At 47.1% G+C, this 11,241-nt stretch overlaps 1 protein-coding gene across 6 annotated transcripts in view; it reads right to left on the reverse strand.

Annotated features, from left to right (window-relative positions):
* The window catches only part of LOC146651730 (kinesin-like protein KIF13B), a 46,220-nt gene that overhangs the window by 29,101 nt on the left and 5,878 nt on the right, over positions 1–11,241 (reverse strand). For 4 of the 6 annotated variants that reach the window (XM_085381819.1, XM_085381821.1, XM_085381818.1 and 1 more), the window contains exons 1-15: positions 10,884–11,017; positions 10,674–10,769; positions 10,345–10,427; positions 9,427–9,520; positions 5,062–5,074; positions 4,928–4,988; positions 4,568–4,660; positions 3,560–3,740; positions 3,345–3,432; positions 3,110–3,244; positions 2,385–2,497; positions 1,710–1,821; positions 1,181–1,393; positions 977–1,087; positions 88–222 (exon numbers count right to left, since the gene is read on the reverse strand). In XM_085381819.1, the coding sequence (XP_085237945.1) occupies positions 88–222; positions 977–1,087; positions 1,181–1,393; positions 1,710–1,821; positions 2,385–2,497; positions 3,110–3,244; positions 3,345–3,432; positions 3,560–3,740; positions 4,568–4,660; positions 4,928–4,988; positions 5,062–5,074; positions 9,427–9,520; positions 10,345–10,414 (1,419 nt within the window). In that variant the 5' untranslated portion in view covers positions 10,415–10,427; positions 10,674–10,769; positions 10,884–11,017. Of the gene's footprint in view, positions 1–87; positions 223–976; positions 1,088–1,180; positions 1,394–1,709; positions 1,822–2,384; positions 2,498–3,109; positions 3,245–3,344; positions 3,433–3,559; positions 3,741–4,567; positions 4,661–4,927; positions 4,989–5,061; positions 5,075–9,426; positions 9,521–10,344; positions 10,428–10,673; positions 10,770–10,883; positions 11,018–11,241 lie in introns of those variants that run through there. The other 2 variants (XM_085381817.1, XM_085381820.1) reach the window with 2 other exon arrangements.

The following is an 11,241-nucleotide window of genomic DNA, read 5'->3' on the forward strand; positions in this document are numbered from 1 at the left end:
TCTGCCGTTTGTTAATGCAAACATCTAATCAACCAATCAAATGGCAGCAACTCGATGTATTTAGGATGGATGGTGAGTTCTCGGTACTTTTAGGTAGTAGACCAGCAGCTCGTTGAGGGCAGGGTCAGCGTTGAGGTTGACCAGATAGCACTTATCGTCGACCACTCGGATACCAGACGACTGCAGAGAAATGCCCAGGCTCTCCAACTGCCTCTGACGCTCCTGCAGAGAACACACGTCACGTTCAACACAGGAACTAACCGAGCGATTGTTCTGATCTGGAGCTGCTTGATGGAAGAAAAGAGAAGTGGCTGGGATACTAAACAATCTCCATCATGAACAAAACAAAAGACTGATGACATGCGTCAGCTCAATAAATGAATTGATTCTGAGTTCAAAGAGAGTTTTTAAAAACATATTCCTCTGGATAGAGATGGAAAAATAACGTATTCAGCGTGTCCTGAAAACTGAAGCTAAGCTGAAGCGTTGAGCTGCAGTTCCTCTAACGGCCACTTGAGGCTGCAGGTCTACGGGCTGGTACAATGACAGCGTCACCATCACTACCACCACTTATGGATGCTTTCAGTTCATTTCAAACCGCTGCACAGTGGCTGAATGCATTTTTTACCTTATCCATTTGAATACTAGTAACACGTAGAGGTTGGATGCAACCCTCTCCCAGTGAGGTGACAAACAGCTGACTGAAGTTGCTAACCCTCTTAGCTGTGCTGTTGGTGTCTTTTGGCCCAGTTTATAGAATGATGTGACCAACAGCACGGCCGTGTGTGCAGTACTGTCCGTCTCAGCGTTGGTGAAATCCCATAATTTAATTAGTTTGTAGTTTAACAGTGTTTACACCTTCCTGTCAAAGCCTTCGAGCGTTAGCTGATAACTCCAAACACTGAGGATTTAAACGCTATCAGAAAGCCACGGTGACGTGTTTTGTATGCGGTCTTGTGTGTTTGTGTGTTGCTACCTGTGCAATGGCCTCCGTTTTCCTAAGTTTGTCCTCCCAGGTGACCGTCATATCTTGGATCAGTTTCTCCGACTCCTCCAGTCGCTCCTTGAGTTCGGGGGCCTTCATAGACTGAGAGTGACAGCAGCTTCATTAGACTCTGGACGTGTGTGGATTATTACCCATAATTCTCACTGATCAGTCACAGGCTGAACGAGGCCAAACCTCCGCCTCGGTGAGCTGCTCCTTCAGCTTCTCCACTTCCTCTCGTAGCTCGCGGATGATCCTTGCGTTGGGGTCTTCGTTCACCACGGCGTGGTTGACGATGTTCTTGGCCCGGTCGGCGTAACGAAGAGTGGACAGCGTCTCGTCGTAGTTGTCTGCTGCTGGGCTGATAGTGGCCACCATGGCGGTGCGACTGTTCCCTCCGAGGCTGTCCTGCAGGTACGAACATCACCTTAAACTCTGAGCATTACAGTAATATAATTAAGCACAATGACTCATGAGCACGCAGCTGAAATCTAGGATGTTGGGGAAACAACATTTCACACCATTACAATGCTATCTGGAGCCAAATTAAACACCCAAAGCTGGCAAATGGAGCCTTTTTCAAACTGAGCAGAACTAATGAAACAAACAGCAGAGCCTTGAAACGTCACAAAATTAATTCATTTGAGGCAAAAGAAATCCTCCGATGTGAGTTTGCAGTGCGATCTGAGGCTGCATACTTGAAAACAAAGTTCCTTTCTTGTACCTTGAGCAGCCAGGTGAGCACAGAGTCTCTGTAGGGGACAAACTTGCTCTTGTTCTTCCCTGCTCCGTGGTCAGCCAAGGCAGAGATGACTAAACCCAGAGTGCTGAGAGATCTGCAGGGAGGGACAGAGAAAGGGCTTGTGATGCTAAGATTAGAAGTCCACACCTGAACAATCTCAGCTTCAAACGACTGAGTGAAGCACCGACTCAAAGACCGCTCCTGTCGGTTTGTTAGCCGGACGCCGATGCGCTTCTGCAAAACATCTTTAATTGCAGAAACTAAAATATGCTTCCTGTTCAGGGGCGTTCACACTGGTGACCCAATAGCAGGCTACACACATCAGAACTGTTTCAGCACTAGAGATGCAGAGAAACAAGAAGTTTCCAATAACTTCAAACAAACACGGGTGTCTGGAGGCTCTACAGCCGAGGTGGGGAGCTCCAGGCCTCGAGGCCGGTGTACACCCTGGGTCAGCACACCTGATTAGGTCATTACCAGGCCTGTGGAGAACTACACAACATGCTGAGGAGGTCATTTAGCCGTTTAAATCAGCTGTGTTGGCTCATCATCTAAAACCTCGAGGCGGACACTCTGCTCTAGACTGAAGACAAACAGCAGCAGGCAGTAAAACCGTCTCGACTGTCAGTATCACAGCTTTATTTTATGCGCACTCACTTGTTGATGTTGCTGCCTTCTTTGAGCCGCTCCCCTGCAGCTCCAGTCTTCGCTGCCCGCTCGCTTCCAGCCAGATCCACCAGACTCAGCTTGCTCACCTTCTCCCCGCTCGTCTGCAGCAAACACACGGCGCCGCACAGGAGCTCATCGAGCTAGAATCTCTCATAGCTTTTGAATGAGAACGACTCAACAGAAGCAGCGATTCACAGACAAAAGACGAATAAAACACATCTGGGTATCGCAAATGTTGACGCCAATTATTATTTTATACCTTTTTTTATAGATGTAACTGAAAAACTGGACACATGATGTGTTTTTGTGACAGAATGCTAACAGCAAAGTGCCAACAGACACCGACAGGTTTGAGTGTTTATACTTCATAGTAGGTCAGTGTTGCTTAACAACACAATAAATAAAGAAATAAATTCCTCCAGATGTTTGCGTCACTCTTCGAGTCCGGTCCTGGTACCTGACCGCTGTCAAAGAAAGTCAAATATGAAAACACGAGGGCTGGCTCAAGACTTTTGCACAGTGCGATGCAGGTCTGGCTGGTCGACTAACATCAATGTGAGGATCAGCTGCTTCTCAGTGTTGCATGTTGGGACTTTGAATAAGACGAAACGAGTCCCCTTGAGTTCGGACACATTTCATTAACACTCGAGCCAATAACTGAAAAATAATCAGCTGCACAGAGAGACGGCGTGCACATGCGAGCGTGTCCTTACCCCAGACCGCAGGTCCATGAGCGTGTGCGTGAGGATGATGTTGAACACGGCGTGCGACCTGCTGCTCTCCTCATTCATGTTTGTGGCCGCCACCGTGCGAGACTTATTTCCCTCTGACATCAGAGACTCGATGTCCTGTTGAACACCAACAAACACACGCGCCGTCTGCAGCCACCGTTATTACTTCCTGGTCCTCGGAAACCCGATGCGATAAAGAAAGAAACAGCTGGTTTACCTCGTAGCTGGTCACAGCCAGACGGGAGAGACCGTCCACGTAAGGCCCCAAAACTTTGTGCTCTCTGACTCTCAGCGCTTGTCGGCTTCTGCAGAAATAAGGAGACGGTCACAGCTTTGAGTCCTTCAGCTGCCTGGACTTGTTCAGGGACCCTGAATGTTTCATGTTATTCCAACATCCCAGCAGAATGACGAGCGAGGCTCTCAGCATCTCACCCCTTCGGGTCGAGCAGGTCTCGGACCTTCTCGTTGTAAATCTCCATGTAGGACACCTCCACAGTGAAGCTCTCCCCTTCACGGGCCTCCTTCTCAGTCCTGCTGAACAGCGAGCTGCAGAGTCGAGGGATAAGACCGGGCTGCTCTGACGAGCCCATCATGGTGTACGACTTCCCAGAACCTGAAGATAAACGATCCAGACGCCAGTGAGAGACAGAACGAATCACTGATCATTTAACACAGAGCGCTGCAGCTAATGCTTGTATCCAGGATCATAACAAACTTAATTCATTTAGGAAAATTCAGCTGGAATAAAAGAAGCTGCCAAACTAGAGTCAGGTGAGAGCGCTTCATGTCTGACGAGAGTGTGAGGGTCTCAAACAGCACCCCATGTTATTCATTTGTAATCACGAAGAGGGGACTGCTGGGCCAGGCTTATGTTGCACCCTGCAGCTGTTTGACAGACGAGGCTTATGGGAGCTGTGGGCAGGGAGGGGCTGACCTGCCCGAACCTGCATCTGCCCATCAATCAAAAGTTAATCTACTTGTTTCGGTTCAGCAGATGGAAAAATGGCAAAGAAGATGGCGTCCTGACAATATCAGCCACGGCATCATTACTTCATCACGTATGAAGTCGAAGACACCAAGTGCTGCTTCTGCTTAAACAGGCAGAGCGTGCCGTGATAGTAAGATGGACTGTGCCAGCTCTTTCCTCCAGAGCCAATATGTGCAGCGCGACAACAGATCAGTACCCACGTGGGTCAGGAAACACTCAGCATTCAGACAGAAACAGTGTGAAACAGCTTACTGCGCTGTGGAGCACAGAAACAACGTTTTGCAGTGACTGTGACCCAAACTACTGAGAACTAAAAGTCACAAACAGTCAAATCCTGACTCGCTTCATTCAAACCTGACGTAGGAGGACAAATGGAAACATGTGATGCTGCGGTAGGATGTGCAGTTCCTCTTATCGTTACTCATTTTAAAGTTGTTGTTCTGAAATGTTACCCGTCTGCCCGTAAGCAAAGATGCAGGCGTTGTAGCCCATGAAGGCATTGTCCAGCAGACTCTCCCCGAGGCACTGGAACACCACGTCCTGACCTGCACACAAAACTCAGACTAACTGCTGGAATCAGACACAAACGAAGCTGATGAGCTACAAACTTTTAACACGAACGAGACGACAGGAAGAATAATTTCGCTGTTTTCAGACTGAGCCACAACCAGTGTGACGCAGTGTGTAACCCCTTCATCCCAGCCCCCCCACGGCCGCTTTCTCAGCTCCATAAATAGCTCAGCGCATCAGGAAACACTGTCAGGAGACACGTTTGAACAGACTGACATGAACCTCTGTGAAAATGTACCAACCTGCAAACTTGTCTTTCTGAGAGTCGTCCATAGACCAGAAACAGTAGTCGTACGCAAAGACCTGCAGAAAACATGCGACACACGTCTGTAATGTGCACACCATAAATGTGTGATTAATAACTCATCATATTTACCTTGGGCTGATTCCTGGAGACAGAAAAGAAGAAATAATATTGTTACTGATATTTAAACTTATTTGTCATATTTCTCAGTAAAATCTTTGACCACAAACACACACGTGCACACGCACACATGAACTGACCTCGTTCGAACCTTTGGTCGCGTTTAATAAACATCCACTGAGTGTGTATGCACGGATGTGTGTTACAGAGAAACACAAGAGTCTACTTTAAAAGCTTGTTTTTCCTGCAACCAAGTGCTAAAAACACAAAATCGGTTTCTATCTGCTTCCTGTTATTGTCTTACTAGAAACAGGCTGACAACATCTTTGAATGGGTTTGTGCTCCAGGCTGTGAAACATTCAGGCTGATGTCAGTTGAAGAGCTTCCATACTGGCTTTTCCACTTGTGCTGTTTTTCTGAGGAAGCAGAAAAGCAGCAGGACTGAAGGAAACTTGAGGCTTTCCTGTCTGCAGCCGGATGGAAGACGGCTGTGCAGATCTCCAAGAAGAGGAAGTTCGGTGCAGATGGTATCTTCAAGGCTGAGCTCAATGAGCTCCACGCTGGGGAGCTGCTGAGCACTCTGGGGCAGAGGCGGGTGTGTGGACGGTCAGCTGAACGAACAGGATGCGGTGGGCTTTAAGGCAAAGCTCAAGCTACATCAGGACTCCGGCTCAGACGTGACGCTGCCCCCATCTGCCAGACACGCGAGCTCAAATACAACAACCACCAAACTGCTCACTGCACTCAAAACCAAAGCGTGAGCGTCATATTCCAGGGAGCACAAGTGCCCCCACACAGGAGGAAGCAAAAGCCAATCATATAACAGCACAATCAAACTAACCCTGTACAAGCAAAACAACGCAAACACTGACAACACACAAGTCTGACATGCAATAATATGGCAGCATTTTCAGCCACACTGAGTCACTAAAAGTAAAGGTTTCGCACTCACACACACACACACACACACACACACACACACACGAAACAAGGCCTCCCTGTGTGAGACTGGGCTGGTCCATGAAAGAGCAGCCTTTAGTCCCGCTCTCCTGGGACGGTGAGGACATTCCTGAGATAACTGGAATCACTAAAGCAGGACGACGGTAGGTCAGCAAGTCTGTGATCAACAAAGTCTGGCTTTATACAACCAGTGATTTACAAATCAAAAAAATGGAGACGTCATAGTGAAGACATAAAATTAAATGTTATCATGAAGTTTGATATTTTAAAATCCATCCCAGGGCATTTTCTTATATATTAAATGTTCTCTTAGAGCATCCGAGGAAATTCATGAAAATAACTGTTGGAGTCCTGAACTCTTCCACAGCAGCATTTTTCATTTCTCTTTGATATTTGGGCTGATTGGCACCTGATGAACGTAAAAACAAAGAAATCACCAGGTTTTTTTTTTACCTAATTTGTGTTTGTAAGAAAAATCAGAGCCATATGAGGATATCAATTTAAAATTTCGATAGAACAGTAGCAGCATAATGTCCTCGTAAGTGGATATCAGGCCTTTGAAGAGCAAGACTTAGTATTTTGGTCTAAATAACCCAAAATGTGACGTCCACATATGTGGACGCAGGTCCTAGGAGGGTAAAGCAGGAACAGGGCTTCATTAATCTGACAGGCCCTGCTGGGCTGCAGCCTCCCAGGGTGCTGGGACATATTAACACCCCCTGAAGCAGCTGAACCATCAGGCAGTGAGCTGACTAAGCACAAACTTTACAGAAGAGGCCGTCCTCTTCACAGCAGACAGGGGAACTGCAGTACTACAGACACAGATGCCTTCTGCTTTCCACTTTGGCTGAACACGAAATGCACACAAAACAATCGGCACACAGAACCGTCTGTTAGAGACGCTGATAGCAAAACACCTGCAAGTGGCTAATATGATCAAATCAGCCGATGACGTCGGTCTGCCGCTATTATCGCCTAACGTCTACACCCTCTTTATTATGAATTCATATTATGATCCTGCTGTGTAATGATGGTAGCATGTGTTCCCTCCTACAGGAGCTGACCAATCATGATCAACCTTTGCATGAACACCCTGTGAGTGCAAACATCTGAGTTATACAGATATTTTATACAAATCCATTTGTACATTTGACAGTGCGATTAAGCACCAGGCTGAACGTCAGGTTGTGCGTCACAATCCAACGTATTATAGCGTCACACTGCAATGACTGCAGCGTTTGTAACGTCCCATTGAGACAGCAGTGGTAGGACTGGAGACCAGCTTGTGCCACAGAGGCCAAAAAAGCAGTTTAACTCCAGTCGGCAGGAAGGTTTTGGAGAAGTCGGCGACACGTGAGAAGATTATGTGAAATGCTAAAGCTTCGTAAAGACCAAATTTACCGACTGGATAAATTAGGTCACGCCTTCCATTAGGAAGAATAAAATTCTCTTCTATAGTAACAACACTGTTGATTCTTGTTAGTTTGTTAATGTAAAATCGAACTATCATGAGTTACAGATGAGTTTACCACCTCCACCGTTCCCGTCTGACCTCTGTGCTGGTCTGGGACCATCTGTGCCGCACTGAGCCTGTAAAACGTGTTCATACCGAGCCCCAAATGGGGAAACGCAGCGCCGCTGAAGCGTGTCAGGACAGAAGAAACACAGATACACACGCATGAAAAAATGCAAAGAATCACAGTGAAATATGAGACTCGAACCTCCTTACAAAGGCAGTGATTCATTTAGTCCATGTTTGCCCTAAGGCACAGTTACATGCTGAACAGGGAACCTGAACGAGGGCCAGGACCTCCAGGGAACATCTCCCTGCACCACTCAGTATCTGGCTCACTGCAACACGAGGAGGAGGATCGGCCATCAAAACAAATACAGCTTTGTGTGTGCACAGCAACGCGCTGCACCAGTGTGACATCATAAACGCGACTGGAGTTACAGAAAACTCCGACACCATTTCCCTTTGCTTCTTCCTGCTCCTTCAAATGTGTGTCAAACTACCTGAGCAGGGCTGAGCCGGGACACACGCCCTTTGTAAAGAGTAACGATGCAGAAGAGCCAGAGGGAGATTTCCACGGAGGGTGGGTGGAGTTCTAGATTTGAGCCCTTTTCCAAACGACTGGGCGCCAACCTGAAAAGCTGGTTAGATTCTCTCCAAACTCACCTGACGGTAACTAAATGAGTGAATCTGTGATACAGTCAGTCCTGCTATTGTACACATATTACAGCACACTCACAGCCAGGAATCTCACTGAACTGTCTGCACTTGTCCAATGCAAATAGCTGCTCATAAAAAGGAGAGATAGTCATTAAAATGTTGCAGCGATGAGGAGAAGAGTGTTGCTGTGTAAGGCAGAGGGCCTGATGATGTCATGGTCTTACCCTGATAGCATGATATCAGGATATCGTTGCTTGTGGCGCAAAAAAGTTGCAGCTACCGCAGTGGCTTTGTGACCCCACAGAGGTCACGCACAGAGGTCAGTGTAAGACATGTAGGCGGCTGTATCGGTGAGTGCATCTGAATGTGATTTTGGTCATCACACTGACACATTACAACTTCTGCTTCTACAAACCAACCAATAGAAATGCAGCATGAAAGACCAAGTATCACAGGTGAAGAGTCAATGTGACCGAGAAGCTGAAAACCTGGTACGGCAGCCTTTCAACCATCTCACGTCATGGAACCACGTCCACGATGCTGTGTCAATACTCACGGAAACAGGAAACGGTTTACAGAGCTTGTAGACCCCCTGCTCACCACTTTTGCACTGGCCTCACATTTCTGACCTGGAAGCTGTGTGTATGGTGCTGATTCACTGAGACAATGTCTGTCTTGGTAAATACTTATCCAACAAAGGACCAGACGCAAGCCTAAATCTCTGAATGTTCTTCAGCGGCTATCATGACAGCGACATCGCACGGTAGGAAGTAGCAAAGGAATTGCAGCTCTGAATCATAGCCAAAGATTTAGTAGCTATCATCAGTCTACAGAAAAACCAGAGTTTATTAGATCCATGCTGCAAAGTTCAATTTAACACGTTCTGAAGCACACCTATGGTCAAGCTCCAGGTCATGCTCCAGCCACCAACACCGGTGCACGTCTGAAACACAGCTAAACAAGCTGTGGCGTGCTGCTTAACTAAAGTTTACTTTGTCAAGTGTGATGTCATCAGATTGATGATCCGCAGCAACGTGACTCAAGCCGACACGTCTGCTCAACAATGTTTCCTGACAAAGAAACTGATTGGCTAACCAGGGAGGCTCCACTGTGGACAGGATCAAAGCAGGAGTAGATGTTGTGGTGAAAGTGGAACAAAGGAGAAAAACGAAACCACAAAGTGTCTGAAATTTAAACAGGTTGGCTTCAAACTCACGACTACTTTCTTCCATGTAACAGCTTACCGGGGGTCTGCTGTGTTCATACTAGTGACGGCTGGATGCAGGACTGTCTGGTTCCCATCAATCTCCACCACACATTTGGTTTTCAGGTCTTTTTCTGGATAGTGGAGAAAAACAACATGTGATTTTTGGACTAAAAAAAACAAAGTGAAATGTTCAAAAACAATCTGCAGTCTTCATAATGCACCGTTTAAAAGCAGCAGCTCATATACTGGGTGTCATAACTTTCCCTAAAAGTGACTGAGTCACTCTGCAGAGTAACAGGTGGCATGCATGCATGCCTGTGTGTCCTTAAGCTTCAAACAGGCCAACAAAGGGAGGCAGGAAAGAGGTTTTATTGAGGCTGATTCATCCAGGCCTGCACAAACACTACGACCAGTTTACAACTCCCTGTGCAGACACTAAGGAAAACCAGGCTCACACCTTCTCTTCCTCATTCCTACCTGCACTGGAAGGATTTTAAGGCGGAGACAGAGCAGCAACTTCCTGTCAGAGTAGGTGTTAGGGCATATGAGTCACAAGGTTGTATTTTATCTTTTAAAATACTTTATCAGCTTTCATTTGAGGGTCTTAATCAGAAAGTGATAGCTACACTTAAAAGTTCAAAGGTTGCTGCTGCAGTTAGCTGACACTCCAGTCCAGCTCAGCTGTTGTCAGAAGTAACAGGCCAGTGACAGTGCACAAAACACGTCTCTGCCATATTTGAAGCTTAAATTTAAAGACATAAGAAGTGCGTGTATACTTCAGAGCTTGAGGAGAAACCGAACCCTGCACCGAGCCTTACTGTTTACCAAAAGTTGAACGAGAGCAAACACGGACTCAGATATGGGTGAAGTGCAGGGCCGATACTTCCCTTTGAAGGTGGACGGTTGCCTTTAAAAGGCTTCACTGAAACCAGCGAGTGCAGCCGTTTGTACTCACCTCTCCTGTTCATTGGCCGCACACGAACAGCCACCTTTACATTGGAGTCACTGACACTGTTGTCATCCATGGTGGCACCTGACCTGCGTCACATGAATTAAAAAACAAACAAACCCCAAAACACCCGTGAAATGACTTGGCGTGTACGTAATATCACACATTGTGAGATAACACTTATTTATCCGAGTGACACCTGAACACAGCGATTAAACTGCGTTCATTTTCGAAATCACTTTAACTCCAGTCAGTGACTGGTGAAGTCTGCCGTGAGAAGATAACAAGGCAAAGAAAAGAAATAAACCCTCCATAGTTCAGAGTAGCAAACTAACCGTGTGTGCAGTGGTTTGCCCGTCCGACTCCCTCCTCTCCTCTCAGGCACCTTCAAGTAGTGACACACAGCAGCTAGCCGGACACGCTAATGAGGGCTGCATGACAGCAGCACACAGGATTAAATACTTCCACATTTACCGCCGACAAAAGTAACCGGCACTAGTACACAGCACCGTGGAAAGCCCCGTTAAGGTCTAAGAAACACTTACGATGGTCCAGGGTTCACAACCACAGCTCCTCCACCTGTTGCATTTCCTGAAGACTTCCCGCAGGAATCAGTCAAGCCATGTCAGCTCGCGGCTAAAGGGATTTGCTGCGAGACTTAAGTCAGAGAGCTTCCAAGTCCGTCAGCTGCTCCGCGCACACGCGGACCGTCGCTATGAGACGGAATGGAGCGCCGCTCTGTGGTCGCACCTGTCGTAGAGTCTGCGCGTCTCCTTCCAGCTGCGCTTATTCGGCACATGTTGGGATGTTTTAGCGAAACAGCCCTACTCGCTGTTAAATAAGCCAAACCTGGCGTTGTTTTACTCATGAACAGATTTACGCGTCAATAAATGACAGGTTAAA

Source organism: Rhamphochromis longiceps, linkage group LG15 (genome assembly GCF_057381845.1).
Source record: "Rhamphochromis longiceps isolate RC_006_pf linkage group LG15, R_longiceps_female_GT1.1, whole genome shotgun sequence".
In the NCBI taxonomy this organism is placed as follows: domain Eukaryota; kingdom Metazoa; phylum Chordata; class Actinopteri; order Cichliformes; family Cichlidae; genus Rhamphochromis; species Rhamphochromis longiceps.